Source organism: Centroberyx affinis, unplaced genomic scaffold (genome assembly GCF_046629955.1).
Source record: "Centroberyx affinis isolate AG114_WGS23_722 - 3 ecotype Tasmania unplaced genomic scaffold, CSIRO-AGI_Caff_v1 ptg002989l_1, whole genome shotgun sequence".
Classification (NCBI taxonomy): Eukaryota; Metazoa; Chordata; class Actinopteri; order Beryciformes; family Berycidae; genus Centroberyx; species Centroberyx affinis.
This window is the reverse complement of record NW_027281095.1, coordinates 340,346-365,889: the sequence shown is the minus strand read 5'-3', so window position 1 is coordinate 365,889 and position 25,544 is coordinate 340,346. Positions and strand designations below refer to the sequence as shown.

The 25,544-nt window shown below is 40.2% G+C and overlaps 1 protein-coding gene across 1 annotated transcript; it reads left to right on the top strand.

The window, feature by feature from the left end:
- Nucleotides 1-5,316: 5,316 nt before the first annotated feature.
- On the top strand, nucleotides 5,317-23,827 carry LOC139658986 (solute carrier family 4 member 11-like). Its single transcript, XM_071537189.1, has 21 exons — nucleotides 5,317-5,451; nucleotides 6,136-6,268; nucleotides 11,242-11,292; nucleotides 12,401-12,502; nucleotides 13,047-13,090; nucleotides 13,310-13,529; nucleotides 13,802-13,883; nucleotides 14,492-14,615; nucleotides 15,080-15,289; nucleotides 16,482-16,566; nucleotides 16,777-16,902; nucleotides 17,269-17,382; nucleotides 17,644-17,776; nucleotides 18,106-18,179; nucleotides 18,968-19,253; nucleotides 19,942-20,048; nucleotides 20,437-20,602; nucleotides 20,871-21,044; nucleotides 21,699-21,894; nucleotides 22,587-22,756; nucleotides 23,056-23,827. The coding sequence occupies exons 2-21, from the start codon at nucleotides 6,232-6,234 to the stop codon at nucleotides 23,120-23,122; spliced, it is 2,568 nt and encodes an 855-aa protein (XP_071393290.1). The 5' UTR covers nucleotides 5,317-5,451; nucleotides 6,136-6,231; the 3' UTR covers nucleotides 23,123-23,827.
- Nucleotides 23,828-25,544: the final 1,717 nt, after the last annotated feature.

The following is a 25,544-nucleotide window of genomic DNA, read 5'->3' as shown; positions in this document are numbered from 1 at the left end:
GCCTGTCTGTCTCTCTGTCTGTCTGTCTGTGTCCTGCACCATATGAGCTCTCTCCATCTCTCGTGGTCAGGTCTCACCTCTAGGACCCCCCACTCTGTTTTATAGTCCCTCTCTGCTGGGCTGGGATGTGTAGGCTCCTCGCAGCCAGGGGATGACAGACCTAAAAATACTACAAAGCAGCTGATAGAGACTAATGGTACAACTTTCCAGGCGTGACAAGTTGAAAGAAGGGTTGGAGGAGTAACGGAGCGGGTAGAGGGTGTGAAATTATGGAGCGTTAGAATTGCCCTGGGTTCATTTAGACATGTTGTTTTGGAGATTTAATTTAATGTTGGAGAGTGATCAGCTTCTTGAGTGACACAGACTGTGGTTGATGAAGATACGTACTAGCATCCTCTGCTGCTTGAATGTCTTAACAAGGACTGTTTGCACAACATGTAGCCATAGAAGAACAATTTCTGGTTCCACAAAGAACCTTATCTGCCCTTGTATAGCCTCATTTGCAATTGCACAATATATACTATCGAGGGGTTTGGTAATTTTCCACATTTATGCCATCACCCACCATCCAATAACGAATAATTAAGAACCTTTTAATAGGACCTAGGATATTAAAAGGTTCTTGAAAGGTTCTTTGTGGAGCCGGAAATGTTTCTTCTATGGCATCGCTCCGAAGAACCATTTTCCATTCCAGTTGGCACCTTTATTTTTCTGTGTGTACCTGATGTATATGCATGTGCAAAACTTAACAAGTTGTCCTTGCTGCATTGTAAAAGTGGTTACATCACATGGTTAAACAATAGTGCAAAGCAGCAATTCAGAGTCCAGGGAACCCCTAGGGGGAGATAATGTGCGCTCATTTAGAGATCCTTGGAATTGAGAATCCACGGCATCAACATTGCAATGGGTCATACAGGTCTTACACTTCACCAAGAGACAATACTATGGTATAACCATGTGTGCTTTCGATCAAGCTTTAGCATAACAGTAAAGTGGCCAACTGCTGAGAGGGGAATTCACATTAGAATATCAAAGGTTCCCAGCATGGGTTAAAAAGTAGTTTCCTCACACCTTCCTCCCCCATTCCTTTATCCCTACCTTCACCAGATCCCAACTTCCTTATTACCTCTTGCACAGTCAGCTACACTCTGATTGGTAGGGAATACATTAAGGTGTTATTCATTGGTAGTGACCCTTTCCCCTCTACCTGTGGCCTGCCTGCAAGATCACTCATGCTGCAACTCATACACAGACCCAGCAACTGCATTGCCCCACCGCCTCGGCCCTGTATAGGGTTCCTCTGTTCTGCTTGAACTTTATTGTTACTCTGCTGATCAAGCAAAGAAAACCAGAGTTTGATGAAGACTGAAAAGGAATCCCCAGAAATGTCAGGAGTCACAGTGAATCATTTTGCTGAAGGTAGGTGTGATGAAACTGTATCAAATACAGACCGGAGTCAAATAGTATTTGCAGATAATCCTTATTGTTTGTTGTTCAGCTGGTGGGAGCACCAGATGGGTGGGGTTTACCATATGAGGACATTTCAAATGTGTGTATGGCAAGTTGTCAATCACAGAAAAGTATACTAAAGTGCCTGTCATGTACTGTCCTATAGCTGTCTTTCTGAAACTTAATGTATTGGCCCATGAGTGGCAAACCCTACCCAAGTGGTGCTCAAAACAGGTTACAACAAACACTTTTACATTTTATTTACACTACCAGTCAAAAGTTTGGACACACCTGATTGAATGTACTATGTTTTTTGTTATCTTAAAGACATTTTGATCTAAAGGCTTATGCTTAAATGCTTGAAAATAATATGAATACAAATATAAATAGTGAAGTTGATGCCTATGTATGAATTTCTTTCCAAAGTCTTTGCCTTTCCATCAAGGCAAAGGGCAGCTACTTTAAAGAATCTAAAATATGAGATAGTTTTGATTTGTTTAACACTTTTTTGGTCACTGCATAATTCCATTTGTGTTATTTCATAGTTTTGATGTCTTTACTATTATTTTAAAATGTGAAAAATAGTAAAAAAAAAAAAAAGAAAAATGTGTGTGTCCAAACTTTTGACTGGTAGTGTATTTATTTATTTTTACTGTACATATTATTTGATCCAATTCTGAAACTGTCTTTGTGATCAGGTATGTGCAGTAATCATGTTTTTTGGCAAACATTTGCTTTCTACTTTGTGTAGTGTGATGCACATTGTAAGTTGTTGGGTGTCGATGTGATAAACTTCATAGACAAAGGTCAGAGTGTTAACTGGATCGGCAGCAGCTCAGTGTTGCCAGGTGGTGTGAATGGAATTTATGCATCCAGGGTGCAAACAAGTCAATAAAGAAAAGAGTTTATGCAGGATCCAAGGTTTAATTCTTCCATGAACGCTAGAGATTTGTTTCTTCGTTTTGAGATGCTATATGTAGTGGATTGAATTTGTAAATATTTGGGACAAAAACACTTCTATATAAGTGAGACAAATGTACCCACGAGATTAAATGATTGGTGCCGTGATTGTTATGCAAGTCAGTGAGGTTCAGACAAATGGGCTCTGAATCATTCAGCTTGGTCAAGGCTAACAGCAATATTTCTTAAGCAAAATAACATTTAACTTCTTCACAATTTTTGTTATTTCAGGCCAGGGAGACACTGAATAAGATTGTATCCAATGTCATATTAGAGAAAGAGCGCTTCATTCTCATTCTGAGGTACATTGTCATTAGAGTGTAATTTCTCCTGGCTCTTCCATATGAGTAATAATCATGCAGGTGTGCCCACATTTAATGGTTGACTGCAAATAAGTTCACTGTAAGCTTGCACCCTGTTACACATTTATAGCTCTCAGTCAGTAAAATATTTTCAACAACTGCATTCAGTAGCTCTGACATATCCATAATGGAATAATAAATTGTTGCCTGTACTGAAGCTATTGTTTGGTCACAGGCCTTTCTTGACGTTTTAAATCGTATATTTTCCATCAGGAAGGATTTGATTGCTTTTATAACCAGCAGTGCAGATAACAGATATATTTACGTTTTCCCCCCATCATCCCCCTTGGGTGTTCTTGGAGTTTGATTAATGTTTCACAGTAGGCAAAGAGAAACACATTGTGTACTTGCAATGAACTCCTTGACCATGGGCCATTAGTTCATAATGCAGTATTTCACTGTTCCTGAGCTTTTCTGGCTTCTGCATCTGAATTTGTAATGTTGTAGTCACTGTTTTACCAATTGTTATATTCATGATTAAATACCATGGAGTATATGAGTGTGTGCAGGCACACGTTAAAGTTAGGTTATCTCAGGGTAACATGTGCACCCATTTCAAATATGAGCAGACAAGCCTTTTAATTGGAGTCATGAGTGGTGAATTATCTCGGTAAGCTCAGAGCAGATCAGTTACAACAGGCAGAGTGTCAGTTCTCTATGAGTCCAGCAGGGGGAGCTCATATGAAATTAATATTGTCTCAGAGTGTGTGGTTCTCTCTCATATCTGACTGCTGCTCTTACATCTGATGGAAGTTTATGCTTGATTAAAAGAACAAGATCAATCAACAATCAACAACAAAATATAAAGGCTTGTTCTGGTGTCTATTCATTTCAAAGGAGAGACACAAATTTAGGTCCTGTTTGCATCAACCCTCAAAGACATTTGCAATTATCCAGTGGAAAAACAAAAATAGAAAATAGTCTTACTAGCCTTGACAAGCAGGTTAGAAAGGAGTACTGGAGGGTGAGAAAAATTCCAATTACTTTCAATTTCACTGTCAAGCTTAAATTAGGTTATTTTCTCCAAGAAGTTTCTTCTGTCCAGCCAAGAGTCTGAGGCATGTGACCTTTAAAGTCAAAATACAAGCTTTAGAAATAGAGGTTTTTATTATTTAGTCCCCAGCAGTTGATCAGATCTCAACCTATTACCTGCGGCTTTTAAACAGCAGACTGCACTGCCATCTCATGGTAGACATGGGAACAGTCATGCCAGCATGTCTTCCTTTTTCCTTGGCTTTCGCCTCAGGCCAAGCAGTGATTGGCTTGAAAGCTGCCAGCTAACCCAATGTCCCAATTCTCTTCCCCCCATAATCAAGATGTAGGAACTTTTCCTACCTGGAGACTTGTTTTATTTTGTTTGCATCCACCCACCCATCAAAACACAAGATGCCCTGTATGAAATTAAAATTTACTGAGCGCCTAGGGTGTGCTGTGGAACTGCCTTTGATGTCAATTAAACAGAGCCTGTAAAGTTTTACAGGGCTTGTAACCTCTAGAAAAATAACAAGCAGGTACATTGTGAGTAATTACATCATGCTATGAGGAATTCAACGGATGGAATCCACAGGGAGAAAGACCCCAGCTTCACACAAGGACTAAAGCTTGTTATTGGTTTTGGATGCATGAAGTGCAAAACTATTTTGCTGCAGAAAATCACATCTTTCTTACTTCTTGCAGAGGCAATTTCGCTATCCATATTAATATTCCATCATTTTAAAGGCACCAAAAATGTGTCTCCCATATAAAATTGTCAGATTAAAAAAAAAAAATAGCATGACAGTCCCTCCTACATGCATGCCAGCTAAAATAAATGACTAAAGTTTATTGCTTCAGGATAATCTAAGGTTTCCTCCTCGAGTCAAATTCAGTCAAAGACATCATAGTCTGTGTAAACAAGTCATAGTCATGTCATATTGCCTCTATCAGTTCAGGTACACTCAGTCAAACCAACTCTTAACACAGTTTTCAAGGGAGCCACTCGATCTGCTGTTTATCTCTCCTACTCCATATGTGAGAGCACACAGTATTAAAACTATACTGATATAAACCCCCCTCTGTATTTCAATACAATATTTTACTCGAATAGTAAATGCACACCTTTCGATAAAAATAAAAACGAGGGATTTATAACCAATGTTATGGCACTGTTTTTCAAGGGGCGACATTAGCCTGCATAAAAATCTGACCGAATGTGATAATAGAAAATGCCAGAAATTCCACTACAGTGCTGCAAGCCATGGCCATCAGTGCAGTATTATAACGTTTTCAATTTTCCTGAGCATCGTGTCTGACAGTGAGCTTATCCAGTCTCACTGCTGGGGGCACTGTGGCAATTTTCAGTTTTTAGCTCTGTCCTTGAGACAGGCTCTTTCTGGCTCTTTCTCCAGCTCTGCTTGTGCCTCTTACAGCACCCAGCTTCCGCCACTCCACCACAGAGTGTCGAGTGTTACAGTCCTCACAGGTTTTGTCATATCTGGCTGAGTCAGGAAGTGCAGCCATTATGAGGGTTTCCGCACAGCTTGCTTCATATCTGTGTTGCCACTATAACAGAAGTCTGAGGGGAAGCTGGATTACTGGAATGATTGATAGATATAAATGGACAGACATGTGGAGGAAGGGGTGAAGGAGTGAACCTAGCCCTCCTCGGGGCCCATTGAGCGCTGTACAGTACTTTGAGAAGGTTTGAACCGATATTTGAGTCATTTGTGAGTTTCAACCTGCTCTGTTATACCTGTGGTTACCACTAGTGGAAAGTGTTTAAATGCTACAAAATAGTGCACTTTGGTAAAGGAAAATGTTCAATCAAAGACAGAACAATAATCTCAGTAGGTCTGGCACTCCAGTTACTTTTATTCTGATTGCTTTCTTTAAAAATTGGTTGTTAGAAAGTTCTTCATTTTAACTGATTTGACCAATGGTGAACTGTGAACTTTTCTCACATTTGGTATCCTGAAGATTGTCTTTGTATCAAAGTTACTAGTCTCCTTCATATCTTTCATCTCTGTAGAGGAGGAAATATGGGGCATTTGCTTTGTAATGAATTACGTTTCCGAAAAAAACAAAAACAAATAGTAAAGCACTTCAGTAATGTATTACTTAGTTTCACTTTTATTATAAGAGTATAAGGAGAATTTGGGAACAAGTGAGAGAGAGATTGTGGATACCAAAACACCAAAATCCATTTAGGTAGGTTAAAAAAAATCAGCAGCGGCATCCCAATATATAGGCACAAGGACCCAGCAGAAACAAACATCCCACGCCCTCCCTGCCTTCCCTTCCCTCCCTCCCCCGTGCCCATGTGCTGCTGGAGGAGGTGATCTTACCTCAGTGTGTGTATGTGTATGTGTGTGTGTGTGACATCCAGAAGGGACCACTAGTGTGTGCAAGGTGTTAGGGAGCAGGGCTAAGAATGATGATGGGTTGACCTGGGGAAAGTGTCTCACCTGAAAACCTGGAGAACATGGAAGCCAAAAAGGTCCTCCATTTTGTGCCATCTGGTAAGTTTCACATGGGTGGAGTGGGGTGAGGGGGGTCTCTCTTGATGCAACCTGAGACACTTTGTGTCAAACGTGGCGACCCAGGACATGTGCGCTCGCTCACTCTCTCTCTCTCTCTCTCTCTCTCTCTCTCTCTCTCTGAACTTAAAATGAAAATACTAGGTATTGATGGGAATAATAAAAGTGTTCAAATGTTCATAGCCTATGTACTGCAGCCTTTCACTTTATAGAATTCAGTAATTTACAGATCCACTGCTCTCTTTTATGTGTCTGCTTCTTTGTGCTGTTTTAGTGACTATCTGGATGCTATTTCATTTTTATTTCTTCATATTCTTGATATTAAAACCACTGAATATGAGTAAAAGATGCCTTTATTGCCAGGAAAGCTAGAAAGTTCAAAAGCAAATGGTCTGGGTCAATATTTACAATGTGGCTATAAATGTTACACTTGTCTGGCATGGGAAGTGCTATCTGCAGACCTGCAAATAATTCTGAGCATTTGCTTTAACCCACTTGGAGTAGCAGACAGGTGAAATGGTCCCAGAAAAGTACACTAAACTGACTTTGAAATGCTTACTGGTGATTGGCTGAACTTTCTGGTAATGTATTGTCTTAAGTGGCAAAGTCTGTAGAGTCTTATTTGCAGTACTATATCACTCTGTGGTGTCGTTATCACACTAGCTATACAGCACAGCATTAAGTACAAAGTCATTCAGAGTGATATGTACACACTACGGTGTGAAAAGCATAACCTTCTAATAAGGAGCTAAAGAAATATGGTTAATTTTCACAAGCATTGTTGTGATCACATTGGCTATCCAGCACACCATCTGCAAATTCTATTGGCTATTCGATACCTTTAAAGGGTTAATCAGTCCTGGTTGAGTTTTCTCAGGCCAAGGGTTAAGAAGATTATCCAGTACAAAAATGCTTAATATTCTAATCTGGCACATTTCAAGACTTTCCACTCCTGTTCAGTGTATTGTTAGGTTGGAATTGTCAGTGACTCGCTTGATAATGTAATTGTCTTGACAATTGAAAATCAATTTCATACAGAGCGTCCCTCATTCTTCTTTTGTCACTTGTGACGAAGACATACCAGACACATCCCCATTCCATGTGGCTTTATTTCAAATCATTATACTCAGGCTTAAGAGTGCAACGGAGTCTTATTTAATCCACTTAAAACTGAACATAATTAAAAGAGTTCTGTCTTTGAAACATTTTCTGTCTTCCAGGGGATTAGCACCATGTGTCATGCAAAACTGCTGCCAAGGAGAAGAGGTTCTTTCATGTCTAAGGGAAAAATCACTTCAAATGCATGCTTTAGCTAGTAAAATATAACTCTGTGTGACTGTAATGACTATTGGTCCGGTGGCTATATCCACTGTCCTGGACAAACACACACCTGGTAGTCTTTTATGCACTCTCACCAGTCTTTGAGGTGTTCAAGTGGAATGAGCTGTAGTTCCTCCTTCCTGTTTTTACTTTATGATGATGCAGTGAATGTGTGCATTGTGACTTTAGCGTGTGCTGCAAAATCAAAGCATACAGCTGAGTGCACTGTGGTCAAATTCAGTCTTGATAAAGGTGATTATGGGTTAGCAGCTGGTATTTTATGATTTTTCAAAAGAGAAAAAGAAAAAGAGAGGTTGCAATGAGCCTCTTACATTTGAGAACACCATGTCCATTTTGCCTTGATGGCTTGACCTTGCGGCAGTTCAGCAGACACATTCACAATATTTCCCAGCTTTGTAGCTCAGTGTACTCGAAGACCTAACAAGGATTCTTCTGTTCCTATTCCCCAAGGACATCCTCTGCCCACAGATAGCAATATTCTATCAGGGGCACTGGCAGGGATCAGTAAAACATGCCCCTGGGTTAAAATGTTTAAAATTAGCCTTGTTCATTCATTGAGATAGTACATTTACAGACATCAAATCACCAGCATTAACAGTGTTTTGGTGTCTCAGATTGATGCATTGAGATGCAAAACAGCATCAGAATTAGGAATGCAGAGAGCAAAGCATCCATGAATCAGTGGTTGGGATGCACCATGAAAAAGGCTAAGCAAAAAAATATTTTAATTGTGCGGTGTACTGTAAGAAAAAGCAAGACATTCAATCCCAGAGACCTTGAGCTGAAATTGGATGAAAAAGTTGGAAAAACCCCATTTTGCAATATTTCACAAACAGGGGTAGGAGGTCAGAAAGCAGACTATTCTGAGGACTGGTATTGATGTCCCAGTTGGAAGTTTCAGGCCTTGACTTACAGCTCAGACTTGTCATCGGCACCAGACAGCATCGTAAGCGAGAGGAAGTCAGCCAGCCTGCCAACAGGAAAACCCACAGGCATGGGCCGGGGAGAAGCCCGCACTGGGAGGAGGGATGCTGTAAAATATTGGCCATGATAGACTTTTAGTGGTGTGAACCAGGGAAGGAAACTAACTAGTTTGTATACCATCCAAAGTAGCAGATGGAATCCACAGTGAATTGGGCCCTTTCATGATTTTACCGGCCAAAATTGATTTTTTTTTTTTAAAGGAAAGGACCTCCAAATTATGATTTGGTTGCCTGCCATAGTGACTGGTAGAGTAGACAAACATAGAAGCAAAAGTTTTACAAGAATTTGACTGGTGGCTGGTAGTAATTTCCCTCCTTGGTCTGAACCATAAGTAGCCTAATACTCAGTTACATTCCAATTTCCCTGACTGCGGTTCCTGTAAAAATATTAGCTTTGTAACACACATGTTGGTCTGTCTCCACACCTGTTACACTGCTGTAACTGCTTAGCAACAGAGTATGGCATTGCATGCAGTATTATTCAGTGACTGATTCACTTGGAATAACAAATACTTTACATGAAACTTATTGTTGTTGCATATGTCATTGATATATTAGGCATGATAGACATTTTGTGGTGTGAACCAGGGCAGGAAACTAACTAGTTTGTATACAATCCAAAGTGGCAGATTGAATCTGCAGTGAATTGGGCCCTTTCATGATTTTTCCATCCAAAACTGATTTTTTTAACAGAAAAGGGCCTCCAAATGATGATTTAGTTTCCTGCCATAGAGGCTGGTAGAGTAGACAACATAGAAGAAAAAACATAAATAATACTCAATTACATTCCAATTTCCATGACTGGTTCTTGTAAAAATATTTGCTGTGTAACACACACGTTGGTCTGTCTTCACATCTGTTACACTGTTGTAATGCTGCTGCTAACCCTGCTTAGCAACAGAGTATGGCATCACATGCAGTAATATTCAGTGATTGATTGACTTGGAATAACAAATAATCTCCTTGAAACAAGTTATTGTTGAAGATATCGTAGTCTAGAGTATATACAATTAGAGCTGCAACGATTAATCAATTAGTTGTCAACTATTAAATTAATCGCCAACTATTTTGATAATCGGTTAATCGGTTTGAGTAATTTTTTAAGAAAAATAAGTCAAAATTCTCTGATTCCAGCTTCTTAAATGTGAATATTTTCTGGTTTCTTTCCTCCTCTATGACAGTAAACTGAATATCTTTGGGTTGTGGACAAAACAAGACATTTGAGGACGTCATCTTGGGCTTTGGGAAACACTGATCCACATTTTTCACCATTTTCTGACATTTTATAGACCAAACAACTAATCGATTAATCGAGAAAATAATCGACAGATTAATCGACAATGAAAATGATCATTAGTTGCAGCCCTATATACAATAAGTCGGACCTTTAACCATGTGAGATAAGACTCTAAAGGTCTCAATCAAGCAGACAGAATCATTCTCCTCACATCCATCCAGCTCCGGCACAAACAGCTTGTTGCATAAGCTGGGAGGCACCCCCATGTCTGGAGGAAACCCTGTGAAGTGGAGGAGGCATGGGAATGTTCTGTCTAATCTGCTTTGAGATATAGCCTTGCTCTGGAGCCCCTGGAGCCAAACTCTGTGCCTCGGGCAAGGAAAAGCTTGTCTCTACAGCTAGGCTAGTGTCTCAGAGATACCTGACCGCACATACAAACATCAGACACAGCTGGTGTCAGATTTGCGTTGTAACTGAACATCGTTCATGACGTTTTTCTTTGGGCGAGTGAAGGGATCCCTTTTCAGTCTCTCCTACACAGAGGATTACCATTTTCATTGTCCTCTCCAATATCTGAAGACTGCATTCCACACATCCACTTTCTCTTTTTCTCTGCATAATCTATGTCATAAATTGTGTCACATTGCATCATCTCTGTCTTAGAAACAGGCGAATAGCGGTAGACTCTGTGGGCACAAGTCTGACTTTGACACACAGACATTGACATACTGGAAATAATGGCTCAACAATCTCAGAGAATGTATGTTAGTGATCACTGGCTGGGTTTATACAGATGAAATATGGGTGAAATCTTAATTTATTTAACCACAGAAACCATCACCATGTGCGATGACAGCAGTTGAACGGGCTGCCATATTTCTGCTGGGCATTTCAGTAGCTATTGCAAGCAGCTGGTGAATGCCAGCTCTGTTTGTCGGCTATGAAGCGTGAGCTGTTTTTTTTTTTTTTTTAAAGCTGTTGCACATGGCAGAAGCACCGGGGTCAACGTGTGTCAGTCTTCATGGAGTCTGGTTTCACAGAGGCCCACGCATGTGCTGGCCGGTCTAGCTGTGTCAAACAACTATACATAAGCATACAAGCATTAAGAGCAGACATGCCATGTGGGGACTACAGTTTGTTCATTCTCACATAAATTTTTTATATTATGCTCTGATACCATGTGGTATAGGGATTCATATTACAAAGCCCCTTCACATAACAAGCAACTGTAAAAGAAGATTGTTTTTCAATTACTGTCACATGACAGTTGAAGTGCTGGTTGTTGCTTTTCAAGTGAATGCAAACTATTGATACATATAGCATATTTAAAAAAAAAACTGAACTTCAAAGAAATAATACATCTTCAGTAGCATATCTTTCTTTTTTTCCCACAGATGCTCCATCGACTGGGCGGTCCAAGAATGGATATGTTTTCCAAGAGATGGGTTTGTTGCTTGAATACTACTTACTCTATTGACTTTGATTCCTTTTGCTCAGCAGGCTTCCTCTCTGCTCTTGTAGGCGCTTGATATAAGATGCTTTGCAAACATAGGAAACCTTATTCAGGTATCCACGCTGAGGGTGAAACTTTAGTCTACACCAGGCTTTTATTTCAGTTTACTAGAGAAGTGATTCAGAGAACTATACAGTAGTTTCTTGACGTGAAAAGTGAGTTTCAGTTGATTGAAACAGTTATTTATGTTAATGCCAAAGAGCCTGCTCACTGATGACCCATTTCACAGGCTGGTGAGCACAACCAGTTCTTTTTGCTGGTGTATTGAGTGGTTAATTAATGGGTAAATAACAAGGTAGATGATCTGTGAGCCGATAAGGAGAGGAGGGAATATCCATACATCATGGGGAAAGCCACAGATCGTTGCAGCTAATTTCAAAAATTCTGCCACAATTTTGCTTATGAAGGCAATCAACCTCTCTTGCTGTGTCTTCTCCCCTCATAAAACATGCAATCTAGCAGCCATATTTCTCTTCTGTACGATGAAGGAATTTACAAGGGGCTGCTATTGTTATATTGCTGCATGTCTGGTTTAAGGGGGATTTTTTTATTGGGCCGCTCTCTCTTTCGCTCTCTCTCTCTCTCTCTCTCTGTCTCTCTCGCTCTCTCACTCTCTCACTCTTTCTCTCTTTCTCTTGTTGCTGTCAACAGATGGCAGACTGGTGGGAGGGCAGGTTGAGTAGTGTCATATTGTAGACATTGTTAAATCTGGCTGGCATTGCACCTTAACCTAGTGATATAAAAACAGTTTTATCTCAGTATGGGTCATCACAACATGGCAGCAAGTGAGGCCATTATGCTGATGCCCAGTATCTTCCTGGTCAGCTCAAATCATCTTTGAAAAATGACCTTCATTATTGCTGGTGGTTTTCACCTGTAATTCACGAAATTGTATTGAGAAGTGAATTTTGAAGTGGCGCTGCTGCAAAAGCAGTCATTCTGCTATACAGAATCTCTTCAGTCTGGAACAGATAGAGATGTATGAACTTTATAAGTGACAGTTGGATCCTTGACTGTGACACTTCATGTTATATCCACAGAGCTGCGTGACGGGGAGCAGGAGGATTGTGGGCAGTGCAAAGACTCTCCTGTCACTAACAAGGACCACATCTATGACAACGAGAACCAGATCAGTGTTTCAGGTGTGTGCGAGTGCGTGTGTGTGCGTGTGTTTGTGTGTGTGTGTGTGTGTGTGTGTGTGTGTGTGTGTGTGTGTTTCAATGAATACATAATTATATATTTATCCATGACTAGACTGCAGTGGCATTCACACTACTCACAACTGACTCTTAGTATAAACAACACAGATGAATAGTTCATTACTATGGTGTGCAGTAGAATACGCTCTACAGTTGTTTCCCCAAGAATGATTACAGCGGCTTTCATTGTCTAAGAATAATTTGCAGTCTCTGCAATTGGGAAATAATGTGTGCCACCACTGTCTCAGAAGTCCTGAGTCAGGGAATTGAAGTTCAAGGACATAAACTGGCAGCTGCAGCACCCTATTAATAACTATTAATACCTCAGAGTACTAATACTATCAATTTTGTCATTAATAACTACAGGGATACAAGAGAAAGATGTGCAGTGGGGATTGCAGCATAGATGAAGTATTGAAGACTCATAGGAGCCAGAGAGCCATTATATGAAATTATAGTCAACTAAAAATGTTTATTTTATTTGCAGATCCTGATGGCCCCGGGTATGGGCTTTTAAACACAACAAGAAAAGTAAGATCCACTTTTCTAGTAATGCTTTTTGTTTTCTTTTGACATTTATTATTGCAAAATAAGACTATATATCAGTGAACATGCAGCCCAGAGAAGATTCAGAGAAAAACCTGTCCATCTTCATTTTAACTTTAACCTATTCGCAGTACTACTACAGTATTACACCGTCAATCACCCTTCCCTTCCACATCAATCTCCCCTGATCTTGCCTCCCCCTAGTATGTAAAGCCGATGAACTTCCAAGAAGAAGTGCGGGCCCACAGAGACCTGGACAGTTTCCTGGCCCAGGCCAGCATCCTTTTGGATGAGAAAGCTGCCACTTTGGATGAAGTCCTAAAGCGCATGTTGACCCATGTGGTGGAGGACGGCCATGGGAGCTGTGATGTGGACGAGGTCATGGACTCTCTGTTCACAGACGCAGGAGGGAAGGAGGTCAATGGTGAGCAAAGGGAAAAATACTAATTGTAATTAGGTAATATTAGAAGTGCATACAACAGTCTGGTATTCAATTCCCATAGAGGCACCTGATCCTTCAAATTAATCCTTTATTGACAATACATGCAATATACTCTGGGATAGAAGTATAATAAGTATAATAAAAAAGCATAATACTTTCCTGCATCAATGGGACCCACGATTTGAAATATCAGCATTAAATCTATTTTGGCTGAATACCTGTTATATTGCCTCATTGCTTTTGTGTTCCCACAGTGCACCTTCTGTCAGAAACCATTCAGGGTGTAACTGCTACCTCCACTGGCATTCACTACCAGCAGTCCTGGCTTTGTATTCTGTGAGTTCATCTACAGTAATATTTACATGGAAGAGTGTTGTTATTTTCATTGGTCACAGTGAGACTGAAGCTCTTAGAAAGTAATTTTGTGTTAGCTATTATTACACTGAATTATGAACTTCCACAGAGATTTTTGTTTGGAAACAGTCTCTTTGTAACTTATCCCACCATGCTCTATATCTAACCTATAGCTTCACTGTGCACCAGAAAAAGCAATCCGCAGGTGTTCCTACTATAAGAGTGTATTAAAAATTACAGAACAAAAATTAAAAGCCTTTCGTTTGAGCTGAATCGCATTGGTCAGTTTTTAACTGAAATTGCCAATGTGAAATAAAGCTCAGATCCTCTTTGATTTTTAATACTTTTAAACTCTTGTTTAGCTGCCATATACTGCCAGTCTTTGATTTAATGTCAGTCATTCATTCGAGAGTGAAAAAATGTATTCAACCCAATAAATCAAAACATAAACAAAGCCAATAATGTTGTGTCAGTGGCCCCACAAAGGCCTTTAACATACATCCGTAGTTACAGTATACTAAACATTCATAACTGTTTTATACACCACTGATTCATAGTGAAATAATTCCTTTGTCTTTCTATCAATTCAGCTCCAATGTGAGGAGCCTGCAGAGGCGTCACGTGTGCGTCGCTCGTCTGGAGAGGCCACAGAACTGGGGAGTCAACTGCTGCGAGGCTCGTTACGTCATCCTCATTCTGGCCCCTCCCAGAACGGTAAGGTCCATTTTCTTCTCCATTCGTAACTGTTATATTTGTGGGGCGTCCTGGTGGCTCATTTGGCTAAGGCGCATACCGAGTAGTCGCGTCGTCCTGGGTTTGGGGTTTGGATCCGACCCAGGAGCTTTCCCGCACATGCCTTCTGTCCCACTCTACTATTAACTATCAAAGAAAACAAATAAACAAACAAGCAAACAAAGACAACTGTCATTTTCACTAGGATTCAGGGTGTTATCAAGGGCAATATTTAAATATTTTTCAGCCAACATTTTCAGAGTGCAGTCATAGATGAGGAATATCAAGTAGTGTCATATTTAGTGGGATGTGTAAAACACAAATCAGAGGAACATTCTACTATCTAAAATCACAGAACCATAGAAGCATTAGCACTTCTCAGCCATTACAATTTAAAATGTTTGATCTTTCAATCCTCTCTTTAACATGCCCATCATTCTTTTCAGAAAAGCACCAAGACAGCCATTGAGCTGGGCAGAACATTTGCCACCATGTTCTCAGACATTTCCTTCAGACAGAAGCTTCTGGAGACCAAGACCCAGGAGGAGTTCAAACAGGAGCTGGTCTACCAGCGACAACAGCTCTCCATAGTCTGTGAGAAGGCCGTCGTAGAGGAAGTGGAGGACTCAGACCCACGCAGAGGCAAATCACTTGAGGTCTGAATGTAGGGCAAGGGGTTACTTAGGACAACAGAGTTGTTATTAGAGTGCCAGCATAGCTACATTACTAGAACACAGAGAGTGGCACGTTGGTGGCCTGCTGCAATCAGGACAGAATTTATTTTCTGAAATATCAAGAAGAGGTCGCAGAACTCATATGGCTTAAGTATGTCTAACACAGTGGTTCCCAACGTGGGGTCCGGGGACCACCAGGGGTCCTTGAGGGGGTTCCAGGGGGTCCCCAGCAAATAGATGAATTGTTAAACTTCACCATGATCTCATCTACAATAAGTTAACGCAATCAGAATGTAGAAGAATGACTATTTTGATCATAGTTTCACTGTTATCTCTCTACAGATAGTCATGGAACTCTGGACAAAATCATATCGAACAATAACAATATTTTCAGATTTGGGTCCGAGCGACAAAATCTCATCAAATGGGGGTCCATGGCCTTAATATGTACTACATTAGGGGTCCCTGATATGAAAAAGGTTGAGAATCACTGGTCTAATTGATAGAATAGTGGCTATGCCAATAGCATGAACCTAGAATAGCTAATATACAACAATAAGGAAACTTTATGCCACTCAGTAAAACTACCTGTAAAACCAGCATTTCTTTCTCTATTGGCTGTTATGAGATTTCTCCACATGTGGAGACCACCCTCATGTTTTCTCACTCTGTCCAGGCACATAAAGATGTGGTCCAGTAAAGACAAGTGGTTGAGCCAGATTATTTGATCCTGTTTCCACACTCTATCAGCCAGTCTTGAGGAATGAGAAGCAGCTGGGCAACAGATTGAAAAGCCTGCCAAGCCTGCCATGGTTCTTGGCAGCAGAATGTGTGTAGCTCCATGTAATGATAAAGTATTTCATTATGTCCAGTGTTTAAATCAAGAGGAAATGCATGTGCTTAGCAGGGGGAAAGGGAACACCCAAACATTGCCCAGAGAGAAGAGAAACCATGTACTTGTGTTGTAAAAGGAAGCAGTTAGCAACAGGTCAAGTGTACAGCAAAGAAATCAAAGCTAAAGTTGCTTTGCAGTCCCTATACAGAGCTTATATCTTCATATTGTACACAGTAGTGTTGGCTGAACATGATGCTCCCTGAACTCCTCTAAATATTTTTCTGGTTGACCAGCTTAGTGTCCTATAGCCCCCATTGAAACCTTTCTTTTTCTTCACAGTGCAAAGATTTCTTCAAAGTCGGTAAGGGTGTTTATGATGACCTCCGTCGTCGACTCCCTCTCTATCCCTCAGACTTCACAGATGGTATGAACGCTACTTTTAAATGTCTTGTAATGCTGCTTAAGTAGTCTTATATCTTTTGATCTGGTCAACGAACACACAGATTTGTTACCACTAACATTATTTTTTTGCTAGATGTCAATCATAATGTCAACTGGTTAATATCTGATGGCTCTTATGGTTGGTTAGGCTGTTGGGTAATACCTCTAACAGCTTTTTGATTGATCCATCAAGGTATCACTGGGAAGGACCGCTCTCTACTGAAGTACACCACCACTGCTATTTTCCTCTACATTGCCATTCTACTGCCTGCTATTGCCTTTGGCTCATTGAACGACGAAAGCACAAGAGGAGAGATAGGTATGGACATCTGTCTTAATATCGTGGAATAGGAACATTATATTATTATAATGCCATTTCATTGAAAGGATGCCAAAGAATGCCAGAGAGAAAAAAAGACACAAACAGTTACACTCAAAAGGACTCAATAGCATATGACACAGACCTGTGTCAAGCCACATGGGAGAAGTAAAGTGAAAGTCAGAAAGTTTAGATAGTCACAGAAAATCAAGTTAGTATACGTTTCTGTGATTGATGACTTACTGACACATTGTGAATTGTTCCGATGCAGCAAACCCCACCCATCTGGTATCCCATGTAGGTCAAAACAAACTCCAGTAATGACTTGTAAGCACTATTTTACCCATACATGTCGTATTTTCATAGATGTTCAGAAGACCATTGTTGGCCAAAGCATTGGAGGAGTGATCTATTCTTTGTTTGCTGGCTCACCGCTGGTCATTCCACTGACCACTGCACCATTGGCCATCTTCATAAGTGGTATGTGTTGTGAGCTATTGTTACTGCAATACAGTAATAAGAACTGACGCTGACTGAAGACGTGAAATATATTGTCCAGTGCAAAATTGATTAAACATTATTGGTTTCTAATTGTAAAACGCTATGATAAAGAATTGCCGCTACTTGTCTCAGCCAAGCAATTCAAAAGTAGATTTGCTTTGACAGTGTTATTAGTTATAATGCAATCCAGTGTCCTTGTGTGTGCATGTGATCGGGTGTGCATGTGTGTGTGTTTTACAGTGATCAGGGGGATCTGTGACGACTATGACCTAGACTTTGATGCTTTCTATGCTTGCATCGGCTTGTGGAACAGTTTGTTCCTCATCCTCGGAGGCTTATTCAATGTCAGTCTGCTGATGAAACTCTTCAAACGGTTAGTAGACAACTCAACCTTTCAGACCGCATTGTTACTATGATATATGTCAGACAGGAGTCCTGTACTCATAATACGAGTAACAAAACCAATTTCAACATTGAACTATGTCTGCCATGCACTGGGGTGAGCTCGCTGATAAGAAAAGAGCCATCTGTTTTGACTTCCTATTCCCCGCCATAAGCATTCATTTTGTTGAATGTACACTCTTGCTATCGTAGCCATCATTTTGCCTTGAATGGATCGTTATGTCTGTGTCTGTATCAAAAAGGCTGTTTTGATAAAACATGAGTGATCACACTGGTTCTTTTATTTCCTTTATCTCCCAGCTCAACAGAAGAAGTCATTGCATTGTTCATCTCCATAGCTTTTGTCGGGGATGCAGTGAAAGGCACTGTCAAAAGTAAGTCTAGCCAAGGTCAGATTACAGTTAACATGTTCTGAATGATTCTACCCTCCGGCAGAGAGATTTCTCTAAAATGTGGAGGAATGTGTAAACGGTCTGCCTATCATTTGTCATGGTTAATGTACCCCAGCATACATCCATATCCATCATGGAGTCTTTAGAGGAAAGGCAAGCATGCAATCAAACTGGGCCCCCCCGGGTGCCGTGGGGAAATTGACAACCTTATAATGTTAACATAGTGTAGTTTCACACCGCCTCTGTTTATATCTTTTTCACAAGGGTTTACCACGAGACAGGGAAGAGAAGGCTGGGCATATGGTGAATTCTTTAGAGCTTTCTATTCTTTTTCTCTTGGCCTAAGGCTGTTTTACACCGCTACTAAACTAAACCAAACTGAGCAAAAGCTTTAATGCATGGTGCTTAAATGCACTGCACTGCCTGGAACTTTACTGAGAATGGCAATGAGAAAAATAATTATCTTTGATAAGGAAGTATGTATAGAGATAGGCAATGTAGCGTGAAATGGACTTAAAATGTACTTTTTATTATATCCTCTTCTACCTCAGCATTTAATATTATTCGTTGAGTCCCAAAGTGGGCCGTGGGCCTTTTGGGTCGCCACATGACAAGTGTGTTAAATGAGTATGTTAAATCAGTCAGGGTCCCAGAGCAAGAGTAAATTTATTCACGTCGGGTCCCACTCTGAAAAAGTTGAATAACCCCTGCTCTACCTTTGTCCCCAATGTGAAAACGTTTTCTTTCTCTCTTTCCTCCCCACCCCCTAGTTTTTGAACACTTCTACCACGGGCCCACACTGGCCACTACCAACAGCACTTTGGTGCTTCAGCAGATTAAGGACATTTTAGAGCAAGCAAATAATGAGACAGGACTTGGGAATGGGAATAGGAATGGGAACGGGACTGGACCGCTGGTGGACCATGCAGAAGGACACCTGTCAGTCTTCCTGCCTGAGTCTCTGGTGTTGTGCACGAGAGAAAGGCCCATCCTCTGCCTGCTGCTCATGCTGGGGACTTTGTGGCTGGGTTATGCCCTCTACCTCATCAAGAGGAGGTAGGTTCACATACTGGACCGTATTGAATTCACTGGACCGTGAATTCAATCATTCAACCAAATTTATTTCATTACATGTAACTAGTAGCACAGCCCAATGCTTTGGCCAGCTGCCCTGTTTAAGTAGCTATGCATAGGCTCACATACCTCTTTGAGGAGTTGAAAAGCACAAAACATGCTTTCTTTTTTTTTATCAGTATGTTTATTGATTTTTCTTTTTTAACAGAAAATAGTAAATATATTATATGAAAAACAACATCAGCATAAGACAAATGACAATAACCACATAAAAAAAAAAAATAATTTACAGGAAAAAATAGTAATAAAGTTAAAAAAAAAAAAATAATAAAAAAATAATAATAATAATAATAAAAATAAAATAAATAATAATAATAAAAAACAAAAACAAAAATGAAACATCACAAGCAAAACAGAAGTGGTACAGAAGCAAAAAACTAACAAAATTACCTTCTACAGTGGTCTGATCCAATAGTATAGAACATAATTGGGACATATTACAAAACATGCTTTCACCCATCAGGTATAGTAATATTGTAATAAGTGGGTAGAGAAATGCCACGTTGCCATCTTGCATAATTTTGTAGGTTAAAAAATATGGTAGGTAAAACTACTTGTGGAATTTCTTATATCATAATTGTATTTTAACTGAGCTTTTCTTCTCCCGCAGCCCATATCTGAATGCCAAAATCAGAGAGGTGGTGTCTGACTGCGCTCTACCCATCTCTGTGGTGATATTCTCTTTCATCGGCTCCTACCTTTTCCTTGACATACAACGTGAGTACAAAGTTTCCTCTCGAATAAAAGAATTGCTAGTAGAATACCTGTGAGAATTGAAGTCACAACCCTGGCAATGAATGCCTTTCAGTGTTTATAAATCCTCTGTTGAAGGGGAAAAAAGAAAACATTTTGCTTCCAGTGGGCTTTGCTTGTGCATTGTTTCACAAGCATCGGTCTACTATTGCCATTCAAGACTCCAGCAAACACATTGGGTTGAAATGTTGCTTAAATAAAGGTTACTAGCAGCAAAACTCACTGTCAAGCTATATATTTTCTCCTAGGTTCAGTATTGAAGAGTTTTTACCTTGCACATGAGATATAATTCTGCTTGGGATGTCCATACTCTATTTTCTTTCTGTGTCTATAAACCCTCTGTTCCTACCAGTTCCTGTGTTCAATGTCCACAATGGCCCAGTCTTCAATTTCGCACCGTTTGACAAGCTGACAGGAATGAACACTCTTAGTGCTGTGGGCCTGGGTTTCCTCCTTGCATTGCTCATCTTCATAGACCAGAACATCGTCATTTCACTCACACATGTACCAGAACACAAGTAAGGACCTGATAATTGCGTTGACACTGGAATGTATTGGATGCAAAAGAATCCCGCTTTCAGTTTGAATTTGATTTCTCGTTCATGGCATTTTTGTTTATTGTACAAAGCTCCATTAGGTTATCATTTCCCTCCATGGTCATTTTTATCTACTGTATGTGTAGGCATCATCTTCCATGGTAGCTCATGAACAAGGATTGAAGTACTGTCCCAGTCCGTCAATGAAAAACCATTTTAAACTGGTCTGTGTGAATGTCTGTAACAACAGGTTGCTAAAAGGCACAGCGTTCCACTGGGACTTGATGCTGACTGGCTTCATCAACATCCTCATGTCCTGTCTGGGGTTGCCATGGATGCACGCCGCCTTCCCACATTCCTCTCTGCACGCCCGTCAGCTGGCCAAAGTGGAACAGCATGTAGAGAACGGACACCTCTACTCAACGTGAGTGAAGTCAAAGAAAAAGGACAAAAACCAAGTACCGTGTTATGTTTTTTGTGCAAGGAACATTCTCGGGTGATAATGGAAATATTATCATTAAAGGTCAGATATAATTCAGTTTCCATGATTTTGTTTTCAAATATGGCTCAGGATAAGAATAATGTTTCTCAAGCTGTTTTGCAAAAAATGTGGTTTAGTTAAAATTATATTTTGGACAACACCAGCTCCTCTAATTCAAATTAACTTTCTGTTTGGAGGTATTGCAGGGCAGGTGTCAGTTCAAATGCTGAATGGAAGGATTTCAGTAATTGTTTAGTGAAGTGAGCCAATCAAAACCAAGTCCAGTTGTGATGCATTGATTGGGGTTAGTCCCAAACTGCTTGTAAAAATATTTGAAAATGCAATAACTTTAAATTTAGCCACTCACAAAATATCAAATTTGAACAAATAAACATTTTTGATCATATATGTATATAAATGGAGAAAATTTTAAATTCCTATAATAGGGCCCCTTTAAGATAACTGAGGTGAATAACTTTGATTTAGCTGCCACAAAGTTTGTTAGGCAACACTCCAAAAACTTTATGTTCTCTTGTCGAACAAGAAGAGTGTATGGGGATCCTCAAAGTGCTTTTCCCTGTCATCGTGTCCCGACAGCATTGTTAGTGTGAAGGAGACACGTCTGACCTCCCTGGCAGCCAACATCCTGATCGGCCTGTCTGTGTTCATGCTGCCCGTCCCTCTGCAGTGGATCCCCAAGCCCGTCCTCTATGGCCTCTTCCTCTACATCGCAGCCACCTCTCTTGATGGAAACCAGATGGTGGACCGCATGGCCCTGCTGCTTAAGGAACAGGTGAGGGGGAAGGACATAAAAGACAGTTATTTGGTTGGTTGGTCCGTCTGTTAGTGGTCAATTAGCTTGTGTGGAAGGCTCTCTATCTCTATTACTTGGTGCTGAGTTTGCTTGTTTGTCCATGTGCTTTTTTACTGTTTATGTCTTTCTGTTTGTCTCTCTGTCTTCCATCTGTCTTTTAATATATGGATTAAAGCTACAGTAGGCAGTTTTGGCAGCTTCAAATGGCAGCCAGAAGTAATTGTTTGAAAAAATTGAACTTCAGTACCCAGAAATCATCAACATGATGTCAGTAAAGTGCACACAGGACGCTCATGTTTACCAATCCAGCTGGTTTGCGATGCTTTTTTACTAAAGAATACCAATGAGACAAGAGAGGCAAAACATCTACTGCTGGTGAATCAAGCTTTCTGTGGACAGAGCGCTCACTCGGTACTGTTTAGGATTTCGCTCTTAAGTTTTGATTCGTCACTGTGGACAGAGAAGTGTTCATACCCAACACCAGAATTTAAATGTTTGTGATTTAGTCTGATAGAACGGGTGTATTTTTACATAAACATTTTACCTAGAGCAGTTTTAATGTTACTCAATCTACTTTCCAGAATGTGAGCAGTGAAGCCAACACCAAAACTTCAGCAAAACACTAAGCCCTCTAACCATATGATACGACTCCCACCTCTCTCTCTCTCCAGACTTCCTACCCTCCTACCCACTACATCCGCCGTGTGCCTCAAAGGAAGGTCCACTATTTCACAGCGCTGCAGATGATCCAGCTGATCATCCTGTGTGCCTTTGGGATGTATCCTCTGCCCTACATGAAGATGGTCTTCCCCCTGCTCATGATCCTGCTCGTCCCTGTCAGGTAAGATAACCCAGGCCAACAGGGGGCAGAATGGGACTATCTAAGCCTTGAGACTGAGAACCAAGTTTTGGCATAAAATTCTCATGTGTTCTCACTGTGTTCTAACTTCAAGGCTTTGTATTTTCATTATTATAGCAGGTAGACTGTTCATTTTGTGCTGTGGCTGTTCAAACATTTCCCTAATAGACATAGTTCTTTGTCTTAAGGATTTATTGTATATCCCTTTGTATACAATGTCTGCATGTCAATAATACATGGGAAAACTGTACTATATGGTATCTCTCTGTGTTTTATCTCAGGACCACCTTGCTTCCAAGACTAATTGATGCCAAGTACCTGGATATTATGGATTCCCAGCACATGTAGAAGAACGGAGCAACGTTGAGCAAAGACAGATTCATAATCTCCAAATGCAAGGGAACCAAACTTAAGAGTTCAATGAGAGTTGATTGTGTTGCTGATGTGAAATGCATTTGGACTGCAAAGATTTCAGTTTGAGCACTATGCTAGTGACTGGCTGAAGTGAGGCTCTTTGGATGGGCGACCAATTTCACCCCTCGTTTAGTTTCTCATCGTTGAACACATTTACAATCAATGTAGTTGCCTTTTATATTTAACATATTCCTACATCGTTATTATATTTAACAATATAGTCATGAAGGATTTTCCTCTGTTTTGCTGTCCTTCCTCACACACATCCTTCTTGAGCTGGTGATTGACAGACAGTTGCACAAGTTCACGTCAAAGGCAATTTTTGTAATATTTAAAATACTTATCATTTCATTCAGTTTAGGCATCATTTTGTTTTTTATAATAAACGCTGGTCTCTTGGTCTAGTTGTTCTACTTGAATTTAAGTTTGAGGTGATCAGGGATATGGCAATTTCAAAGTAATTAACTTTCAGAGAACAGACTTCTGGCATTGAGACAGCAATAGCAGATGGTGGAAATAGAATTTCTCACTGTTGCATATGAAAACATGTGGAATGAGGTATCATCAGAAATGGGGACAATTTTAATCAATGACAATGAAGTCATCTATACAAAACACTTGTTCCATTCATTTAGACAATGAAAAGAAATGCTATATTGGTTTTGAGGAGACACACGTTAAATTACCTTAGTATGAAGTTTTTACTGTGCATTGCGATATTGGAATTAAATCAAGCTGTTATTGAGTGAATAAAGCCCTTTGAGTGAACTGAGTGAACATTTTTCATTAGACTGCATCCCATCAGATGTTGGTATGATATAGTCCACCCACCATCAGTCATTGATACCTACTGTATATGGATGGTAGGGTAACAGGTCTGTGGAGACACCTTGTCAAGTACTATCACACACCGTTAGCACTGTGTCATTCTTTATTGAGCCAAATAGGCCTGACAGTTGTGGAGATGTGAGTGTAAGTCCTCCAACAGATGGCAGTAGAAGCTCACCTTCTGGGTGGTTTGGGAACAGGGTTGGCTGATGGCAGATGTATGTAGTACAGCATGTACTCATCAGTACATTACAGAATAAACAGCCATTTTTATTCCATTCTGTATAAGAACCTGGGATGATGCAGTGAAAACAATTGGACAGATATAAAACATGAACAGCATTCTCCAAAAAGTCACCGCCCACAGCAGATGGTTTGTCAAGTAATTTCCTTTCATCTGGTACCTCCTGTGAGGACCAGTTTAGTATGCCAACGTCTCACCCGCCGCTCTATTTTTAGACGGGTTTAACTGCCTCTTTAAAGTGGAGAAGAAGCGTTGAGACGAAAAAGTGTTTAAAATTGTTCTTCCGATATTAATATATCAGCCGGTTCATCATGGGTTATTTCAAAGCATGTGCTTGAATTACTAATTGCCTGTAGGTGAGTGTGCTGCATACATTTGCAGGTGTGGCCTCTGCTGCATAGCAATGGGAACCAAACACAAAAGCATTTCAACAAATATGCCACTCATTATTTGACGCAGTGGCTGATGGGTAATCTCACTGAGAACCATTCAGTTGTTTCTTTGAGCCAACTGACAAAAACAAGCAAGCTCCCTTTCACACAGTAATACAATACAGTAATGTACTAGACAATTTTCTTCTGTGACTGCGTGAAAATAAAATAATACTTTCTATAGCATGAATGCAGCGGAAGAGGTTGATGTCAATGTAATTCACATTCAATTAACTTGGAATAACGTTGAGTAATCGATCACAACAAAGAAAATAGTCTGTCTTCGTAAAATGAACCAGACCTGGAAGGCACCATGTGAAAATCCTCTCATAGCCAACATGTCTCCCCTTTTGATTAATAATGGTAGCAAAATCGCTACTATGATTATAGTCAGATTCAGCTGATTCAAATTAGCAATACAGCTGGCAGACAATTCAACAACTGCAAATATACGTATGTCTGTCCTCTTTTCATTTTAATAGTTGCAGCATTTTAGGTGCACATACAGTCTGGACATGATTACTCCCTTCGCTGTGCATTGTCCATTGAGAACAGACAGTGCAATCATGGGGCATTAAATTGAAGCATAATTGAATACTGAGAGATGTGAATCTTCTGTATGTGGGAAAAAAAGTACAAATCAACCTCATCACTGTCTCTGTCTTGTATGCACATTTAATTTAATAGCCTATACAGAAAGTAAGGAAATATATTAATTTAATTTACATGATTGTACAAATCCAAGAATAGGCAAAAGAGAAGCCAGAGGGGTTAGAGGTTGAAAGTAGACCCTGATGACCTTCCTATGTAGCCCTTTATTCTGGGCCTGACAGCACAATGAGCCAACTGTAGG

Excerpts from the sequence above, each read along its gene's own strand:
- LOC139658986 (XM_071537189.1), top strand. The coding sequence starts at position 6,232 with ATGGAAGCCAAAAAGGTCCTCCATTTTGTGCCATCTG. Across the intron at positions 13,530-13,801 it reads AGGAGGGAAGGAGGTCAATG|TGCACCTTCTGTCAGAAACC; the intron begins GTGAGCAAAGGG and ends GTGTTCCCACAG. Across the intron at positions 15,290-16,481 it reads GCAGAGGCAAATCACTTGAG|TGCAAAGATTTCTTCAAAGT; the intron begins GTCTGAATGTAG and ends TTTTCTTCACAG.